We start from the raw sequence: 21042 nt of genomic DNA, 5'->3' as shown, positions 1-21042 counted from the left end.
TCAGAGGGTCTGGAGAAAGCAGAGCTTTCAAAGTGGGAGGAGGTGGGATCTTCAGCATGGCCTTCAGTGAAGACAGTCATGGCTTGTCAAGATGAGGCCAAGGCACTGTGCTTCTCTCCTGAAGCACCAGCTCAGGGATATGCACACAGCAGGTGCCCACCACGTGCTCAGTGACCAAGGGACTGAGCAGGGTTGAGGGTGACACTGAGATCATGGTGGCCCATTCATGGTGATGGGAGTTGTGCAAGAGTCCCTGTTCAGGGCAGTTACATTAATCCCTTAGACCAGGACTTCTTAAACTGTAATGTGCATGAAGATTGCCTGGGAATCTTATTAAAATGTGGATTCTGGTGCCCTGTGCCCAGGGTGGGCCCTGAGGGTACACATGTTTATCAAGCTCCCAGGTGAGGCTGATGCTGCTAGCCCATCCCATCTGCGGGCAGCTGTACGTGGAGCCTCAGAGCAGGAACCTCTGGGTTTAAGGAATGGGAGCTTTCTAGAGTTCTCACACAAGAAAGAGGCCCATTAAAAGAAATGGTGAAATTTCTTGGAATCCAGTTGTGGGAAGTAGAACAGGGAATGGGAAGTTGTCAGGCACCTGATGCTTGGCCCGCCTCTCCCTTCCTGGGGTCCCTCAGGCTGTTGTCAGACTGCCCTCTCTGCGTATGCTTCTTCTCTGACTTGTCTGTGGACTCCCGGGTTACATGACTTTCCAGCTCTGACACCTCCCCCACCACTGAGTCGGCTTGAGTTTCAGTTTCAAATTTCCAGCCTCAGACACGCTTGAGAGAGACATCAAAGCCCTCCTCCTCTGCTTTGGTCAGAGCGGGGAGCCACTTGGTCTGGACTGTGGGTCTTCCAAGAAGAAAGTGTAGGGTCTTCCCTAACCATCTGTCCCAGGGGACAAAGAAAGGTCAGGTGTGAGAGCTGCCTGGCCTTCTCCCCTTACCTTGAGCTGGCTTCTTCTCTCTCCAGACACTGCCAGTGGGAGCCGAAATACTGGACAGCACTGGGCAAAGCTCCGGGGAGAAAGTGGGTACTTCTCCTTGGAGCGGCACCGGTCAGCGCTAAGCCAGGCTTCCTCCGCGACACCACAGAGTGGACCTCGAAGTGCCACCCACCAAGCCCCCTCTCTCCATCGCTCTGCCCAAAAGGGAGTTAGCCAGACGGCTTCCACACAACCTGACACCCCCAAAGCCTCTTCCCACCGAGCCACCCAATGGGATACTCCCAGGACTTCGTCTGCCCAACAGGACACCCTCAGGACTTCTTCCACGCAGCAGAACACCCCCAGAGCATCCTCCCCTGCAAGAATCGCTCAATGGGATAGCCCCAGAACCTTGTCCACCCAACGAAACAATCCTCAAATTTCCTCTCCCCCCAGAGCCTCCCAACAGAACTCCCCCAGAACCTCTTCTACCCAACAGGACAACCCACATACTTCTTTTCCTACTTGTGCTCCACAGCGGGACACCCCCAGAGCCTCCTGTGCCCAAAAGGAGAGTCCCAGAGCCCCCTCTCCCAACCGAACCTCCCAAAGGGACACCCCCAGAACCTTCTCCCCCAACCGGACCTCCCAATGGGACACCCCCAGAGCCTCCTCTCCCAACCGGACCTCCCAAAGGGACACCCCCAGGACCTTCTCTCCCAACCGGACCTCCCAACAGGACACCCCTAGAACTTCCTCTCCCAACCCCAGAACTTCCTCTCCCAACCGGACCTCCCAACGGGACACCCCCAGAACCTTCTCCCCCAACCGAACCACCCAATGGGACACCCCCAGAGCCTCCTCTCCCAACAGAACCACCCAACGGGACACCCCCAGAGCCTCATCTCCCAACCGGACCTCCCAACGGGACACCCCCAGAGCCTCCTCTCCCAACCGGACCTCCCAACGGGACACCCCCAGAACCTTCTCCCCCAACCAAACCACCCAACGGGACACCCCCAGAGCCTCCTCCCCCAACCGAACCACCCAGCGGGACACCCCCAGGGCCTCATCTCTGAACCGGACCTCCCAACGGGACACCCCCAGAGCCTCCTCCCCCAACCGAACCACCCAACAGGACACCCCCAGAGCCTCATCTCCCAACCGGACCTCCCAATGGGACACCCCCAGAGCCTCATCTCCCAACCGAACCACCCAGCGGGACACCCCCAGGGCCTCATCTCTGAACCGGACCTCCCAATGGGACACCCCCAGAGCCTCCTCTCCCAACCGGACCTCCCAAAGGGACACCCCCAGGACCTTCTCTCCCAACCGGACCTCCCAACAGGACACCCCTAGAACTTCCTCTCCCAACCCCAGAACTTCCTCTCCCAACCGGACCTCCCAACGGGACACCCCCAGAACCTTCTCCCCCAACCGAACCACCCAACGGGACACCCCCAGAGCCTCATCTCCCAACCGGACCTCCCAACGGGACACCCCCAGAGCCTCCTCTCCCAACCGGACCTCCCAACGGGACACCCCCAGAACCTTCTCCCCCAACCAAACCACCCAACGGGACACCCCCAGAGCCTCCTCCCCCAACCGAACCACCCAACAGGACACCCCCAGAGCCTCATCTCCCAACCGGACCTCCCAACAGAACACCTCCAGAGCCTCTTCTACCCAACGGGACAACCCTAAAACCTCTTGTACTCAAAGGGATAATCCCAGAACTTCTCATACCCAAAGGGACAATCTGTTACCCTCTTCCTTTCGGCGAGACAACCTTGGGGCCTCCTCCCCTCAGTGCTGCACCCAGCAGGACAATCCTGGACGATCATCTCCCCGTCGCTCCGCTCGGTGGAACAATCCCCGGAATTCTCCCCATCGTACCAACAAGGATATCCCCTGGGCCTCCTTTCCCCTCCGGCCAACCCAGAGTGAAGGTCCCCGAACCTCTTCCCCACTTCGCTCCAAGCAAAGTGAGATTCCCTGGGCATCGATCGCCCTGCGGCCAACTCAAAGTGACAGGCCCCAGACTCAGAGTAGACCGGCTCAGCGTGACCCGCTGTCCTCTGGCCCGATGCAACACCACCCACCGTCCGGGGCCACTTCCTCCTCCCTTAACCCGGGCCACCACAGTGCCTCCCGTACTTCCTCGCCTCTGAACCCCGCTCCCCGCAGGTCATCCCAGCCCTCTCTCGAGCCCTCCCCACCTCCCTGTGCCCTGTGCATTGGGCACCGGGACGCCCCTAGAGCCTCTTCACCTCCTCGCTATTTGCAACATGACCCTTTCTCCTTCTTCCCAGACTCCCCTGCATCTGAAGGTGAGTTGCCCCACCACGATCCCCCCTACATGCCCCCGGCTGTGTGCATTGGGCACCGGGATGCCCCCCGGGCTTCCTCACCTCCCCGCCACACTCAGTTTGACCCCTTCCCCTTCCTCCCAGGCACATCAGTTACTGAGAACCAGTCCCCCCAGCACGACCCTCCTCAGGTCCCCCCACCTGTGTGTATTGGGTACCGCGATGCACCTCGGGCCTCCTCCCCACCACGCCAGGCCCCAGAGCCCTCCCTCTTGTTCCAGGATCTCCCTAGGGCCAGCACCGAGAGCCTTGTCCCCTCCACAGACTCTCTGCATGAGCCCCCCCACATCCCCACCCCTGTGTGCATTGGGCACCGCGATGCACCATCCTTCTCCTCCCCACCACGCCAGGCCCCTGAGCCCTCCCTCTTCTTCCAGGACCCCCCAGGGACTAGTATGGAGAGCCTGGCCCCTTCCACTGACTCTCTGCATGGCTCCCCAGTGCTGCCCCCGCAAGTCTGCATTGGGCACCGGGATGCACCGCGAGCCTCCTCCCCACCCCGCCATCCCCACAGTGACCTAGCTCTCTTGGCCTCCTCACCTCCACCAGGCAGCACAGGGGGCTCCCGGGGCTCAGCACCCCCTGGGGAGACCAGGCACAACCTGGAGAGGGAGGAGTATACCATGCTGGCTGACCTGCCCCCACCCAGGAGGCTGGCGCAGAGGGAGCCAGGGCCCCAGCGCAGCAACGGGGGCCGCACCCGCAGCCCTGGCCGTGCAGAGGTGGAGCGCCTCTTCGGGCAAGAACGCAGGTGAGCCCAGGGAAGGGTCAGCCAGGTGGGCTGGGGAGGGGGCTCGGGCGAGGGACAGTTGGAAGGTTCACAGGCTTATGTTGGCAGATGGAAAGGGTCCAGACCCCTACCCTGCTACTTGCTGGCTCTGTGACCTTGGGCAAGTCACTTCTCTCTCTGTTTCCACATCTTAGGAGGTTTTGGGGTTTTTTGACAATGAAGTGATACTGTGCACAGCCTAGTGGTTAAGAGTAAAGACCAGGGTCAGGCAGGCTGGTTCAAATCCTGGGATCAAAACCACTCCCCAACCTATGTGACCTGGTAAGGTGACTTGACCTACCTGAGCCTCAGTTTCCTCATCTGTAAAATGATAACATTAGTACATTAATTTAAATGTGGTTAAAGTCTCAAACCCTGTGTTTGATCCAGAGCCAGAGGTTTATTTTGTTTTCCCTCGTTACATAAGAGAGAAGAAGAAAGTACCATGGTTCTTTTGGGGCATGACAGAGATGTCAATTTAAAACATAAGGCCACAGCCACATATTTTTAAGTAAAAGGGCTCACAGGATTAGACCTTTAAGAGGTTAACTCTGACTTTCCTGAGACAGGGCCTGAAGTCCAGGTCTCCTGCGCGTCTCCTTGGTCAGCAGCACTGCCCAGGTGGTTTATGATCACACACAGCATCCTCGTTTCCACAGCTGCAGGGAGGGGAAACATTTCCTCCTGAGCTGGCTGAGATTTCTTTTGCCAGCAGTTCCAGACTTGCAATTTTCAAGGATCAGGGCTGGAATTCCTTTAGTTTGAGTCAAGAGAACAAAAAAGTAGGTCTGGAAGTCTCAAATTTTACAGTGTACAAGTCAGTGAATTATAGTGTATTTATCAAAAGGTTGATAACAACCATCACCACAACCTAATTTTAGAACTTTCCTTTTACCCTAAAGAAATGGGTAGTATTTTGTATCCAGAATTCCCCTCTTTTTTGTCCAGTAGGCAATATTTTTCTCTTAGATTTGCATCTCCATGAGAAACCTCTCTTATTCTTCAAATTTACTTTTCCAACAAGTTTGGTCCATTAATATCAAGGTGACAACTTTGTGGTCTCCAATATTAGTATAATTCTTGGCCTTTTTTTTTTTTTAAAGGAAAAGCACTCATTTTCTTAAGGCAGTTTTAGGTTCACAGCAAAATTGAATGGAAAGTACAGAGAGTTCCCACAGACCCCCTTCTCCACACCTCACACACAGCCTTCCACACTGTCGACATCTGTGCACCACAATGGTTCATTTGCTACAATCCATGACCTATATTGACCTGTCATCAATATCTGAGTCCATAGTTTACATCAGGGTTCACTCTTGGTGTTGAACATTCTGTGGATTTGGACAAATGTTTGCCATATATCCATATTATGGTATCATCAGGGTAGTTTTACTGCCCTAAAAACTCCCTTTGTCTTTGGCCATTTTATGATGGCTATTTTTGGTTTGATGTCAAGTTACATACCTTTATTTGATAATTCAGTAGAGACACCAAGGTCCTTAAACCAAAGTTAAATTTTCTTCTTTTTCTTACAGGGATAACTTTTAGAGAGATAAAGAGTTTATAATAGAAATCGGGAATGTGCTTATGCTTTTATTAACCATTTAATTGTTTTTATACAGATACTGCTATTTTATTTTATTCTCTTTGAAGTTGATTACCTTCTAAAAATTTTTTTTGAAGTATAACTGATATACAAAAAAACTGCATATATTCAATGTATACATTTTGATGGAACAGATTATTTATGGTTAACCGAAGTGTTATAACTCTATGAGTAATTAATTGTCTTCCTCTTGTATGGCATTTTTTCCAAGTAGAAAACTATTTGTCCTCTGAAGCTGAAAATATAAAACCTATTTAAGTATCTGTAGAAGACAGACTGAAATCTATGAGTGGGTGGCTATAGAGCTTACTTTTATTTTCTCCCATTTCCCATTCATTGAACATATATTTATTGAGCATCTACTCTGTCCAAGCATTGTCAAACTAAGTCTGGAATTCTTTTCTTGAAGGGCTATCACATTAAAGCATTAGGAGTTTTGGCTGGATATCTTCATTTTTTTTTCACTAGATGACTTTGGAATCTCTTAGACTAATATAATCATTTCGTAGTTTCTTGACTTCAAAACAGAGCCCTCATGGAATTTACTAGATGTGATGGCTTTTGTCCTTTAATACTCTCTGGGGGTGGAAGAGCCCATCCAAGCTTCCAAAAGAAGATTAAGATAGACCTGTTGAGATAAAGTTAGACCTGTTAACTTCCAAATTCCAAAGTTTCCTTTGTCACCCTTGGCGTAGCCACACCGACAACACTCGGGAACAGAACAGATGGCCCGAGAGGACACTCCTGCTTGGCATCAGAGAGCTGGGTCTCTGTTGGAGTCATAAACTCCTTGAGTCCTTCACTCCTATTTCAGTTTCGAGCTGGGTCTCTGTTGGAGTCATAAACTCCTTGAGTCCTTCACTCCTATTTCAGTTTCATGCAGGGGTGGAGGGACTTCTCACAAGGGATGGTCACTGAGCAAGCTGGGGTTTATATGGAAAATGTGTCCACTCAACAGAGCATACATTTACTTCCCAGCCCTGCACTGACTACTTTCTGCCATTGTCTTCCCTACCTAGCCACATCTGGGGCTTTTGCATCACAGATGCTCCTACCCCCAGTTCTGGGGAAAATTTACTGTAAGGCCTTAGAGCAAAGAACTGCCCTCCTCCGAATTAGATTAAAAGTTGCACCTGATCAGGCAGCCCTCAAACTTAGAAACTCTTCCTCCCAGGGGAGGGAGCTTTGGTTCCCTGGGCGTCAGGTAAGAGTCGCTAAAAACTCAAATTTTACTTCATGGCTCTGATTCTGATGACACCGGCAAAAGCCCTAAGACAGTCACAACAAACCCAAAGCCATTTCCTTCTCTCGGAGGCCTGTGTAGAGTTCCAGCAGAGTTCTCCTGCTGGAGGCAGAGGGCCGAGCATCTGATTCTGCTCAGACCACAGCAGTTTCCTCTTCCCTTTGTGCCGGCTCGGTCGGGGCTCAGCACCAGGTCATCTGTTTCAGGCTTCCCCCAGTTCAGTTCAGTCATTAGAGTCAGAGCTCCATTTGTCACCTGAGATAAAGTCAGACCTGTTGAAATAAACATCCAGTGGAGTGGTTAGGTTTTTTGTTTTGACCCCCTTCCATATGGGAGAGGAGAGATGTGCCCAGATTTTGTTCGGTGTTCCTACCTTTCAACAGAAATGTCATGTGAAATATTAATAACCATGGCTACCAATTATGTAACAAGACAACTAACTGGAAATATGGACTTTTTACAGCTTCTCTTAGAAGTTATCTTCATTGGATTAGCCAACATCTGAAGTCCAGGTGTCTTAGAAATGACATTTGCATGGACAGTTGTGTTGGCCTTTCTAAAATTGTGGAGGAAGAGAAGATATTTCTTCCTTCTGATCTTGGTGAGAGCTCTTTTCCCAACAGCTAGGATGGCCTGGAGTTTTCAAGGCTAAGAGCTGGGATCCTGTTAGAACTGAGTGGAAAAATAGGTGGGCCTGGGAAATCCAAAACTTACCTTATGGACAGGAAGAGGGTATAAAGAATGGAATATGGGGACACATTACATTCTGCATCTCCTGACCTTACCTTATAGATTTATGCGATTTGAGATGAGGTCGTCAAGGGCTTGGCACCCAGAACACAGGAAGTGCCCAATAAATGTTTTCCATTATGATCATCACGGTGCCTGGTACACAGTAGGTGCTCAGTAAATCTTAATTCTAACCAGTCTAATGGACCGGTCCCACCTTTGTCTGGGGGTGAGTGTGGGTTGCTGGTGGGGGGCTGTCAGAAATAGGAAGTACTGAGGGAGACAGCAGGCAGTCAAGGCCAAAGCTGATCCCCACCTTTGCTCACCCCTTTTCTCATTTCATCACCCCATAAGGCAGGGAGAATAGACTGGTGTTGACCATCCTCATTTTTTAGAAGGGGAAACTGAGGCCCTAAGAACATCATTGCTCACTTAGGGCCCCTCAATGAGCCTGTGGTGGGTCCCTGGATCTCCCACGTCCCCTCCCATTGGGGGCAAGAGTATAGGAGCTGGGGTTCTGGGAGGGGGACAGTCCCAAGGGCCCTCAGAGGGGTGGCAACATTTGCTCATAGGAAGTCCGAGGCACCGGGGGCCTTCCAGGCCTGGGATGAGGGGCGGTCACAGCGGCCCGGCCAAGGTCAGAGCCAACTTCTCCGAAGACAGTCCAGCCCTGCCCTCAGCAGGGAGGTGAGCACTGCCAGCCTGCCCTGGGCCCCCAAAGGGTGGGCCACTACTTCTCCCCTCCCCCAGGTGCCAGGCAGGGGGCCCGGGAAGGGGTCCTGTATGAAAGGGTTAGAGTCCCAATCATGGGTGTTCAGCTTTCCCATCTCCTGAAAAGCCAGCAGCTCTTGGCAAAATTGCTAAGGACCCCAGATTAGTCCTTTGAAGATGGCTTTTCCATGCTGCCCCTTCCTTCATTAGGTACTGCTGCCTTGAGAAGTTTTTAGGGAAAGCCTCTGATGCATCAGCCCAGCTCTGAAAGCTGTCTCTTCTAGGTTGGGGGTTTGTATTTTTAAAGAAACTCTTAGAGGGCAAGGCCTGACCTGGTGGAAAGGAATATTGGTGGTGGAAATTCCGGCACCTGATAGCCCAGGCCGGAATTGGTATCCGCGGGGAGGGGAAGCCAGGAAAGTGAGCAGCATTTTGCAGATCTCTTTCTGAAACTGAGGACAGGGGGTGCGAGGGAAGAGCTGACACCCTCAAGGATCCAGTGACCCTAGGTACTTTTGTCCTGCTTTAGTCCAGGTTGCTGTGTAGACACAGCTTGCCTCTCCCTGAGGCCTGGCTCAGACCCCAATTTTCCATCTTCCTAGAGAGAGACAACCTTGTTGGTCCTGGGGCCTCACCCACCTCCTCACCTCATCTTCAGGTAACCAAGCTGCTTACAAAGCAGACAGAACCAGCCCAGCGGAGCAGAGCAGAGCCCTCTCACCCCAGGAGCCCCGAGAGGCAGCCTGAGGGGGACCGGCAGCTTCAGAGGCCCTCATTGCCCTCAAGGACATCACCCAGGACCCCTGAGAGGGAGCAGCAGACAGAGAGACTTCTGGAAAGTGGCCGGGTGGGCCCACGACAGCCTCTGCGGGGGTGGCAGAGTCAGGAGGAAACTCCAGGATCCCGGGGCCCTGCCAGATACCCGGAGAGAGGCTGGAGAAGCCAGGAGAGCCCAAGCCTGGGGGGCTGGCAAGAACTTGGGGAGCCCAGTCAGGGGGCTGCCAGAGCCTGGGAGGAAACCTGGAAGGGCCCTTCCAGGGAGTCTGAAGAGAACTGGGGGCAGCCAGGGGGCCCCACTTGCCTCAGGGGACAGTCAGAGGCCTGGGAAGGGCCCCTCAGTAATGGGCTGCTGGAACCCCAAGACAGGCCAGCTCAGAGGGGCTGGGGCAGCCTGCAAGAGCTGTCCAGTCCTCATCAGCCTATGAGCTCCCCAGAGAATTCCAGGGTGGGCCCTGCAGAGTTCTCACAGTCCTGGAGGTCTGAGACATTCACTGCCATGGGCCGGGGGGCCGAGGGAGAATGCCCACACCTGCCTGGCACTGAGAGGCACCCTGAGCTTGACTGGAAGGACCTCCTGGGCCTTCTTGGAGCCCCCAGAGAGGGGGCTTTGGCTCCCAGGGAGGAGCCAACACTTGACTCCCATCTTCCCAGGCTGGACTGGGAAGGCCTCCTGGAGCTTCTGCAGGCCCAGCTGCCCCGCAAGGACCCAGCTGGACACAGGGGTGGCCTGGGCACGGCTTCAGGGGCAGAACTGGGTTTCCCAGGCACAAAAGATGCCCTGGAGCAGAAGCAACACAGCCAGCCCGAAGGCTGGGAGGAGACCAGCCCCCAGCAGTGGCCCCAGAGCTCAGCCCAGCCATCCAGCCCTGCCTGCATCTCCATCCAGTGGCCAAAGACCAAAGTGACAAGTAGAGCAGAGACCTCCGCTATGGCTGGTATGGAGGACACAGGCCAGCTGGGGAGCAGTAGCCCTGCAGAGGGCCCCGGCTTGCCAGAGTGGGAGGTAAGTCAGTCTCACTTCTGGGGGGCAGCCTGAAAGCCAGCGCCACTGCAGACAAGCATCCTGAGAAAGGCTTCCCCCCAGATGCTGTACACCCTTTAAGGCTCAGCCCAATCCTCCCTCCTGAGGACCTTTCCCAACCACCAAACGGGACAACGGTGATAATGACCAACACTTTTTTGAACATTTACTATGTGTTAATCCCTGGTCTGTATGTTTAATGGATACTTTCCTCACTTAATTTCCATAGCAACCTGATAAGAAAAGCACTGTTTATTTACACATAAAGAAACTAAGACACAGAGAGGTTAAGCCACTTACTCAAGATCGTGCAGCTACGAAGGGCAGGGGCAGAGGTGGACTCCAGGTCCGCTCAGTGCAGATCGCCCTGAGGCCTCAAGCAGGCTGCTCTGGGCAGGGCCTTCTCTCCTCCTGGCCCCACAACACCTGGTCTGTGTTGGCTCTGGTGGCTCCTACCTGACCCTGGCTGGGATTGCAGCCAGTGTGGTCATGTCCCCTCCCACTGCTGTATTCCAAGTTTCCCCAAGTCCACAACAGCCTCAGTTACCCTTCTCCGGCCCCTCCGCCTCTTCTCAGGCGTAGAGAAGAGGTTGCACGAATGCTTATCAGGTTCAGTTGGCTGCCGAGACAGGCTGCTTGAATGAGGGCCCATGAGCAAAGTAGGCGCAGTGACTGGCACGTAGCAGGGGCTCACCAAATCCCTTCCCTGCCTCCTTGGCTCAGAGGCGGGGGAGCAGAGTCAGTGGTACGCAGGTGCTGCCAGAGAGGGAATCGTGAGGGTGGTGAATGGTGAGGGTCCTGGAGGTCAGAGTCGTGCAGCCTGGTCCCAGCTCACCAGGAACACAGCACGTGCTTTTGGGCATGAGCCTCTCTTGGTCCTGGTCTTCTCCTATAAAGTGGGGACCAAGTGCTTCCCTGACAGGAGCCACTGGGGTGACACAGAGGCTTCTGCTCATTCATCCTAACCCTGCTCATCTCCTTGATATGCAATATCATGCCGCCTGCCCCATAGGGGACGGAGAGGCTTCACAGTGTCAGGCCGTGGGTATAGTGTTTTACACGCTTTGCTATTCAGGTCTCAGCTAGATAAGCAGGCTCAGACTCAGGCATTTGCCGGGCATCACACATATATGGTCATGAGAAATGAGATGGAAGTGTCAACTCCAAAGCCCAAGCTTTCAACTACCACATTGTGAAGCCTCTGAGCCTGTGGCAGAACCAGGGGGCCTTTCCCCTGGATTTCCCTGAGGCGTTTATTAATTTCCCTCTACTCAACTCAGTGCATAGAACCAGAGATACAGGGATAAGCCAGTCTGGTCCTGCCCTTAGGACCAAGGGCAGATTTGGGAATATGGGCCCCCCTCCATGACACGTTGCTGTCAGGCTTGCTGGGGAGGCAGGCGGGCCACAGGCAGCTCAGGGAGGGCTAGATGCTGTGTCCCCATGGCGGCTGGCATGTGGCTGGCCTGGCCAAAAGGGAAGAGGGAGGGTGGAGAGATTCTTCGACTAGAGTCACTCCATGGTGAGGCTTGGGGTCCCTGGGAGGTTAGGAGATGGTGACTGGGGAGGAGACAGGAGCACCTTAAGGGCATTTCCCAGATGACACAACAAAGGCACTCACCAGGTCCTGCTGGTCACGCCCCGTGAAAATCCTTGGCATGGCTTCAAGGCCTTTTGGCCTTCCTTCCACCAGATTCGCCCTCTAATTGTACTCAGCTGGTTGAAGAGCTCCACGAGCACATCTTCCTGCCTTTGTGCATACCGTTCCCATTGCCTAGGATGCTCTTCCCTTCCTTCTTCACTCACCAGATGCCTGTTCATTGTTCAAGTCTTAGATCAGGTGCCCTGTTCTGAGACGCCTTCCCCGAATACTCACCTCAACCCCAGGTTGGTAATGCTTCCCTTTGGGGCTTGGTGGTTCTACTACCCTTCATCTGAACTTGTTCACTTGTCATTTCTCCATAAGAAACATGGGCTCCATGAGGGCAGGAGCTGGGCCTACTTTCCCTGTACCTCTGGCCCCTGGTCCAAGGCCTGAGCTCAGTGGATTGTTGATCAGTGAATACATGCATACATGAGTGCATGCAGGAAATGGAGGATGGGTGGGTTAGTGGGTAGATGATGGATGAATGATAGACGACAGATGTGTGAGTGGGTGATGGATAGATATGTGTTGGACAAATGATAAATAGATGTTGGATGGGTGACATATGGGTGGATAGATGGATAGACAGGTGATGAATGGAACAGATGATGGGTGTTGGCTAGATGGATGTTGCTTAGATGATGGATGGGGTGATGAGCGGATAGATAAATGTTGGGTGGAATATGGACGGATGGACATTGCATAGGTGGGTAAATGTGGACTATGGATGATGGATGATGAATGAATGTTAGAAGGACGGGTAGATGGAAGAAAGGACGTTGAATGGATTGAGAGAGGATACATGGATATAGGATGGATAGATAGATGAATAAATAGACAGTGGATGTATAAACGGGATACTGATCTTAGATAGATGAATGGGTAGGGTGGATGCAGGATGGAGGTTGGGCACATGGATCTATTGATGTTGGATGGATGATGAATGGTTAGACAGAAGGTGGACAGATGGATGGAAACTAGGGAACAGCCTGGGCTAAGCTCTGTTCTTTCTTATCTCCAGTTCCAATCAGAGGAGCCTGAGGAGTTGGAACCAAGCAGAGGCCAAGACCCACTGACCGACCAGAAGCAGGCAGACTCGGTAGTTGGGTCATGGGTGTGGGTGTATGGGGGGGGGAAGAGAAGGACAGTCTGGCTGGAGGTGGGCTGAGGTCCTCAGGTGAGCTCTGGGGGCATCCAGACCAAGGTCAGCTCCGCCGTGGGCTCATCTGCCTGCATAGAGGGCCACAGAAGGGCTGTGGAGGGAATGGGCAGCAGAACACCTGGCTTGGGGACATGGGTAGGTAGATGATGCTGGGGTCAGAAGCCAGGACATCACGCAAAGGTCGCTGCCCTTCTGGCAGTTTGGTCCCAATGGTCTCTAAAGGCAAAGTCCTGGTTCTGGAAGGCTGGCCAGGCTAGGAGGAAGGGTACAGCTTTCAGGAGCTGAGCCAGAGAAGTGTTGAGGAGGGCCAGGAGGTGCTTACAGTCAGCTGGTCCCAGAGGGCCTCCAGAGCCCCGGGCCGGAGAGATGTGTGCAGAGGGCGGGAGCCCTGAGGGGGCTGCGAGGCCCTGTCGCAGCTGGCGCGCGTCGCTCTGGCCTGGCCCTCCCTTCGGCCTGCCACACAGACTGTTCTCATCGCCCTCAGCCTCCGGAGAGGTGAGGTCAGAGCAGAGAGCCAGGGCAGCAGGAGCAGCGAGGACACTTGCCGCGTGGGGCTGTGCTGCCCTCCTCCTGGGGCGTCCTGCTGTCCCCTGTCCCATGCTGCCTCCTGAGAAGCAGCTGTGACCGGGGAGTCTGTCTGGCACTGTGGAGCCCCTGAGTCTGGCCCCGTCACTAGTCTGAGCTGGGGGGATTCTGCCCAGCCCCCACTGTGCAGACAAGGAAGCAAGTGGCAGGAGAGTCACCCCAGGTCACACAGTCGATGGCTGGGCTCGGGACCCACTTGATGGTTTCTCTGGGCCCCCAGAGCTGCTTCCGGCTCTGCCCCAGTTCCCTGCATGGCCTTGCACAGATGCAGCAGGGTTTCTAACTGCCTGGTGGGCCAGTCTTCCCATCTGTAAAATGGGATGGGAGAGCCAGGTCTCTCAGGGCCTCTGGAAGCTCTGTTCTTCCTCTTTCTGGGTTATTTCTTCATGCTTCCTGGAGCCAGAGTTCTGTGGACACAGAGGAAATAACAACACAGGGGTGCCCACCCCCCAGTCTCTGAAAAATGGGCCTGTCCCAGCAACACGGACCTCTCAGTCCACCTCTGGGCACCCTGGACTAGACAGAATTGATAACTGTCTCATTCATTCATTCATTCATTCATTCACATACACTTATTGAGCACCTTCTGCATGCCTGGGTGTGGGCCAGAAGTGACTCTGGAGTGCCAGCATGGTCTAGTGGCTGTGATAGGGAACGTGGTGGCAGGGTGGGGGCACCTCCTGGACCTGTGCTTTGATGCTTCATGTTCAACCTCCAGAGAATCTCTTGATTCCAGAGAGTTGGGACACCTGGGCTCTGTCCTAACTCTGCCAGCAACCTGCTGTGTGACTCTGGGTAAATGTCTCTGCTTTGCTGGGGCCCATTTGCCCAACAAGAATGACTCCCGTGGGGACACACCTGGGGGCCTTACTGGGGGTGGCTGTAGAAATCTGTGACTCATTCCCTTCAGAAAGGTGGGGAAAGTAGATGGGGGACTGGGCTTGGGGGCACTTGTGTGACCTCTTAGCTCCAGAGGGTTGTTGTCATGGGGAAGACAGGCCAAATGTCTACATCTTTAGATATTTCAAAAGAAACTGCAGATACATAGTTCTATGATAAACCTCTAATTAGTTAACACTGGAACCTAATGCAAACAGTCTCAAAGCCCTATGTGGGCTGGGCACACATCTGTTGGTCTCCACCCACCTCCTGCTGGACACCGGCAGTGTGATTTTAGGGCCATGAAGTACACGTCCCTGAGGGTACTAAGCCCCGGGAGCCCTGTCAATCAAACACCATGTAGAGTGAACAAGTGAACAGACTCTTTTCTCAGCAGCTCTGGGAGGGGAGAAAGATGGGAGAAAAGACCCCTGGGCATTTGAGGGGGTCGTGGCAGAATGGGCAGGGAACTGCCACCCCACCAAAGGGAGTTGGGGCCAACACTGGACCCTGTTTGACAGGTAGACAAGAGGCCAGCAGCAGGCAAGGCTGGGAGCCCACTCAAGGGCCGACTGGTGACCTCATGGCGGATGCCCGGGGACCGGCCCACGCTGTTCAATCCGTTCCTGCTGTCCCTGGGGGTCCTCAGGTGGCAAAGGGTAGGCTGGCTCCAGCAGGGTCGGGGGGACAAGGGCGAGGGGAAGGAGGAGGCTGGTTTTAGTCAAAGAAGAGAGAGTGGGGGTCAAGGGACAGGGCTTGGGCCCCCACAGGAAAGGAGAGATGGAAGCAGAGCCTGAAGTGCCCCGTGGTTTGTGCGATCACTCCAGGCTGGCCGGGGCTCTTTTCAGCGTTCAGGGCGTGTGGTGACTGAATACTCTGCACAGCTAAAAGCTCCCCTCAGCACCGGGCCACGGGGAGCCAAAGGGAGGGCCTGCGAGGGGCTCTGGGATTGCAAAGTGTGTCTCAGACCTGGGTCTGAGCCACTTTCACAAACATCTGGCATTACGTAACTCATCCCCTGCCTGGAGAGGGCTGTAAACACTCAGGCCTCTTGTTCAGGGCTTCCTCCAGGGCAGGGAGGGGAGGCAGCTGTGTGACTCGCTCTCCTGCCCCTTCATGGCGGGGGAGAAGGAGTTGGCCATCTCTAGGGGCGCCTGGCTGGCTCACGGGCTCTCTTCTCTGGGTAACAGGCTGACTCTTGTGCTCTCGTTGGCTATGGGTCCAGCACTGGGCTGGGCACATTAGGGACAGTATGCTTATTTTACAGATGCCAAGGGACTGAGGCTCAGGGAGGTGAGGTGACTTGCTGGAGATCGCACAGCTAGGGTTTAGAGCAGCCAGCCTCTGCTGATTTTCCTCATTCCTAGATGACAGAACAGCTGCAGCCATTAACCACATTTGTCTAATGGGGAAAAATCTGTGGGAACTCTCGGGGCTGCAGGGAGGGCTTGGAGATCAGGATGCAGAGGTGTGATTGGTGGGGATGGGGAGGGGCCATCCAAGCACTAACTGTCCCATCCACTTCATCATTTCCTCTCCACTGCTCCTGGGGTGTTAAGGCACAAGGGTGATCAGACGAACATGGTATCTGGGCAGCGTGGTATCTTCAAGCCATGGGCAGGAATTACTTTATCAGACTAAAGGTCACCAACATGCAGCAGTTCTGGCAGGAGGGGGCAGGTAAGTCCCTGGCAGAGAAAGGGGGAGAGAATGAGGGCAAGGGTTCTTGGATAATGATGACATGATGATAACCAGCATTTCTTGTGGACCTACTATGTGCTCAGCTCCATGTTTAGTGCATGGCCTGCCTGATTGCATTTAATCCTCACCAACAGGCAGACCAGGTTGGGTTCATATTGTCCATTTTACAGATAAGGAAATGAAGCTCAGGGAAGAAAAATCACTTGTTCTAGATCACTTAGGGGGCAGAGCTGAGATTCAATCCCTGCTCTGGCTGACCTCAGAACCCCTCCACCTCTGTGCATCTTGATCTCCCTGAGCTCACCTTGCAGCCCCGAGTCTCCATAGATTTTTCCCTATTAGACAGATGTGGCAACTGAGGCTGGGTGAGTTTGCAGCCATTCTCCCATCTGGGAATGAAGAAAATCAGGAGCTGAGGGATGGAACTTCCAGCAGAGCCTCCCAGACAGTTACTTAGAGCAGCTTCAAACATCTCTAGGGCTGGAGAGTGAAATTAGTCCAAGGTCAAGAGCCAGGAAGCCTGGGCTTGACTTCTGTTTCTATCCCTAACTTGTGTGGCTTTGGGCTCTTGTTTCCCTTCTCTGAGCCTCACTTTGTTATCCTCATCAGAGTAATGGTCTGAGACTCGATAACCCCAACATTTGGTGGCTCTGTTTAATAATTCACTCTGGGGTCCCTGAGCCTATACCATCTCTGTCCTAGCAGGGCCAGTTGTGGTGAGGGAGTAATTCCTTCATTTGTGCATTCATTCACATGACCAGTGTTTCCTGTGGGCTGAGACCCTGGCTGGCCACTGAGATACAGACACAAACACTGCACTGCATCCCTGCCCACAGGGAGCTCATGGTTTGTGAAGACCCTGACCTGTAACTGTTTAGAACACAGTGTGGTCATCACTTTAGTGGGAAATGTACAGATGCAGGGAGCACTGGGTAAGGAGATTCTAACTCTGTGCTGGGTGTGCTTTGGCTTCCTTGGATAAGACTTGAAGGGTGAGGAGGAATTTTCCAGACAAACATTTGGAGGGAGGGGAGGGAGAGAGAAAATGTGTGTGTGTTGGGGCACAGAGGACAGGAAGGGAAGCGTTCCAGGCACAGCAGAGAACAACATGTGCAGTCCCATGTAGGGTACAAAGGACCTGGCTTACTCTGGGAATTCCCAGTAGGCCAGTGTTGTGTATCCCCAGCATGTAAAAGGTGTGTGTGTGATGGCAGAGGACAGAAAGCAGGGGCCAGACTATGGTGGATGCTGACTGCCTGGGACATCAGTGGAGAGCTGATCTGTTAGCACTGGGGAGGCACTGAAGAACTGCGCAGGGCAGTGATCTGATCACCGAGTGGGTTGAGGGTACTAGAAGGGAAGTCCCAGAGGCCAGGAAACTGGCAAGGAGACTGGTGCTGTCAGGTGCCAGGCCACTGGGTCAGGGCATTGGTGGTAGGTGAGGTCTTCTGTTGGATCACATACTCTCCTAAAGACTGAATCCTGAGTGAGGTGCATGGGCAGATGGGAAAACAGCACAGGGCTGCCAGAAGGCTAGTGTCTGGAGGAAGATGGGCTTACCCTTGGCTTCATTCCTCAGGGTGGAGGCTTTACTCTCCAGTGGGAAATGCTGGGAAAGAATTCCAGCTCCCTGGGCTTCCATTTGTTTATCTGTGAAATGGGCATAGTAATATAACTATGACAGCAATAATTTTTGAACCCCAAACTATGCAGAATAACTGAAATGGCAATATTCCAAGCTCCTCTGCTCCCCAAGCTAAGGGTAGCTAACTAGGGATGAAGGGGTTGTTCTAGGTGCTTTACTTAACACTTACCCCTTACAGCAATCTCATGAGATAATAGCATTATCCCATTTTAAAGAGAGTGAAGGTTCGGCACAGAGAGGTTAAGTACCTTGCTTAAGGTAACACACAGTTTGAATCACAATGCCACACAAGCTGCCACAGGCACTTAACAACAAATCCCACCAATGTCCCTTCTCTGCTGCAGGGCTCAGATGAGCTCCTACTGGCAAAAGGCTTCTTACAAACTGCCAAGTGCTCTGGGAAAGTGAGAAACGGGTATGCGCCCAAGCCAAAGAATCCAAAATGAGTTTCTTAAGCCGGAGACCTGCTTATGTGGAGGGGGCATTTGGCGAATGCCCTACCATCCAGAACGGACTTTGTGTTTAGACTGATTACATACTAGGACTCCGTTTCTTCCTACTGTGTGACCTTGGGCAAGTCAGCTCACCTCTCTGAGCCTCCGTTTCCTCAGTAAAATGGAGACAAGGGCACCTCCTTGTCAGGTCCGTGCTGAGAACGAAAGTCAGTTACACAGGTAACAAGCGGGGCCTCTGAAGGTGGAACTAATTGAATTGTTAGTACTGGGTGCTTCGCCCATGTCTCCATCCAGCCGAGGCGCCGCGCCCTAGCGTGCCCACTGCTCCGTCCGAAGGCTAGTGTCCAGGGCAGGCAGGCGGAGCTGGGCGACGAGGGTGCCGCACCCGGCTGCCCCTACCTCGCACTCCCGCGCGGCGGCCCGACCGAGTCACCTGCGCCCTAGGTCCTTCCTTCCTCCCTGCGGCCGGCGGCCGGAGCCCGGCCCTCTCCTCCCCCCGCCCCCATCCGCCGCGCCCGACCGCCCCAGAGCTCCCGTCCCGTCGCCGCAGGCCCCGCCCCCGGCCCGGCTCGCGCTCCCATTGGACCGTCCGCAGCCCCCGCCGCTGTTTGTCCCTGATTCCCCGCCGCCCATTGGCCCGCCCGGGTCCTCCCAGGAAGTTTGAAAAAAAAAAAAAGTTTTATGGGCGGATGGAAGGGGCCGGGGTAGCGCCGGGAAAGGGAAGGGCCGGAGGAACGGCTGCGGGCGGCCGAGAGGGGCGGCGGCGGCGGCGGCGGGGTTCCCGCGCCGCGGAGCCGGGCCCGAGAGCCCTTTCCACCCTCCTGCCCGCTGCTCCCGCCTCCCCCGGGCGCCGCCATGACGGTGAGTGTCCCCCCTCCGGGGCCAGCCCCTCTGCCCGCGGACCGGGATGGGAGCGACGGCCCAAGCCAGAGCCTGGGCTACCCCCTCCTCACTTCCAGGAGGCGAGAGGCGGTCTCGGCCGGGAGACGGGGCAACCCCGGCGGCACTGGCCAGCCGTCCTGCTTCACCTGCCCTCAGCCTCCTCCCTGCCTTTCTGGACCTGGAGCCCCGGCGACCTCGAGGGAATGGGAATTCCCGGGCCCGTCCCGTCCCCACCCCCACCCCTCTTCACTCGCGGGGCCGTCACGGACAGCTTCGGGATGGCCCTTTCCTACCTGCCCTCCGGCCTCCTTGGTGAAGAGCTGACCTGATTTCCCCAAACTGCCATACCCGTAGGGGGGCTTCTAGGGCTCCGGACCCGGGGAGGAGTGGAGACGGGCCCGGTCTGGTCTGGGGTTTCGCCCTGGGCTGGAGAGAGGCACTCTCTGGCTCGGATGGATCGCGCGCCTCTGTGCTGGGAAGGCTACCCACAGTGTGGGCGCTGGCCGGAGTTTGGGTGGGTGAGAGGGGTTACCCTCTCCTATCCCGAGATTTCTGAAGCGGCAGGATATAATGTTCTAGGCCCGCCGCTTCGCAGCGCTGGAGCCTTGGGTGGAGCAAGCCCGCGAGTGAGGGTGGGGAACACGATGGCATGGATATATTTTTCTCTGGTGGATGAACCCAACCCAGGTTTTGCCCGTACCTGTGCCGTAATTATCATAGTGGCCCTCCTCGCTTTTTTCCCCACTTCACAGTCTGATAAACTGAGGCATGGGGAGGTGCTGTTGGTGAGTTGCCCAGGTGACCCTGAGTGTAAGGGAAGGAGTGGCTGGGTTCCGGCTCAGTCTTGGCCCCTTGACCATGAAGTTCTGGAAGGGAGGGGCAAGGCTGCTTTTGGTTTCTGGCTAGTGCCTTAGGGAGGCTTTGGCAGCCTAAGGGGCGAGGGGATAGGGCTGAGTGGAGTGTGTAGATGTCTGCCAGCGTCCCCTTTCCTCAGGTGACAGGAGACCCTGACTAGGAATGAGCTGGGTTGTGGGGGGGGTTGGCTCAAAGGGTCCCTGCCCCTCTGAGGGTGATGACCTGGCTACCGCCTGGACTTCCTCGGCCTCCGCACATCCTGCCACCTCCCTGCTGGCCCTTCCTGTTGTCAGCAGCCTCCCCTTCCCCGTCAGGGAGCAGAGAGGAACGTAGGGGGAGGAGCTGAGTCAGTGTCCTGGCCACCCCGCTCTGGGTTCTTACACTGGGGGAGGGGGTTACATTGCCCACTGGGTGCCTGCCAGGCCCTGAACTGACTGCTTTCATGTCATCAGTTGATCTTGAAGGCTGATGGTAACTCCCCATCCCAGATGAGAATACTGCGGTGTAGAGAGGTGGAGTAACGTGCTCCAGGTCGCACAGCTGGGCCCTGGCTGAGCCAGAACTTGTATCCAGGTCTGTCCTGGTTATCTCTCTGGGGCAAGATAAGAAATGTACACAGTTGCCTCCTGGGGAAGCACATGGCTGAGCAAGGGTAAGGCTGTAGAAGCAGTGTGTGAGGCACTGGGACGAGGGACAGCACACCCCTCTCGGTGGGAGGGGGCTTCCCAGGGGAAATGCAGTCTCTGATTATAGGACTTTGTCAGGTGGAGATGGGCTAGGGGTAGGGAGCAGTGTGGACAAAGACTGGTAGTCATGTTTGAGGAATGACAAGAACATATAAAAGGGATCTGGGAAGGAGGAGCTCAAAGGCAAAGAAAAGCAACTTGGGCTTTGGTCAGGGGCACTGGGGAGCCATGGAAGGTCTTGGAGCAGAGAGAATGCTCAGGATCACCATGGACAATGTTTCCTGTATTTATCCTGGCCGCCTTCAGACCTGAACCTGCTCTGGCTTGTGGCCCTCCCATATCTTTAGATCTGTTCTCTCTCCTGGCCCCATCTCCCTGAGCTCAGGGGTCT

General features: G+C 54.7%; 1 protein-coding gene and 1 long non-coding RNA gene across 5 annotated transcripts in view; one reads left to right on the top strand and one right to left on the bottom strand.

The window, feature by feature from the left end:
* TRIOBP (TRIO and F-actin binding protein) overlaps window positions 1–21042 on the top strand; it is a 50161-nt gene that overhangs the window by 8896 nt on the left and 20223 nt on the right. Inside the window, exons 5-9 of one of the 2 annotated variants that reach the window (XM_057486385.1) lie at window positions 976–4048; window positions 8217–8331; window positions 9014–10138; window positions 12823–12900; window positions 14949–15086. In XM_057486385.1, coding sequence (XP_057342368.1) covers window positions 976–4048; window positions 8217–8331; window positions 9014–10138; window positions 12823–12900; window positions 14949–15086 — 4529 coding nt within the window. Of the gene's footprint in view, window positions 1–975; window positions 4049–8216; window positions 8332–9013; window positions 10139–12822; window positions 12901–14948; window positions 15087–18908; window positions 19090–21042 lie in introns of those variants that run through there. The other variant, XM_036891535.2, reaches the window with a different exon arrangement.
* LOC118915571 (uncharacterized) lies at window positions 10174–18833 on the bottom strand. Of its 3 annotated transcripts, none has more exons than XR_008991905.1 (4): window positions 18361–18833; window positions 17689–17778; window positions 13082–13955; window positions 10174–11045 (listed from the first exon to the last, which is right to left on the bottom strand). It is a non-coding gene; the product is annotated as an uncharacterized LOC118915571 (long non-coding RNA). The 3 variants fall into 3 exon arrangements; XR_005026122.2 differs by having other exon boundaries at window positions 10174–13216; window positions 13745–13955; XR_005026121.2 differs by having other exon boundaries at window positions 10174–13955.

This window comes from Manis pentadactyla, chromosome 10 (genome assembly GCF_030020395.1).
Source record: "Manis pentadactyla isolate mManPen7 chromosome 10, mManPen7.hap1, whole genome shotgun sequence".
NCBI classification, from domain to species: Eukaryota; Metazoa; Chordata; class Mammalia; order Pholidota; family Manidae; genus Manis; species Manis pentadactyla.
This window is presented reverse-complemented; position numbering and strand designations above follow the sequence as displayed.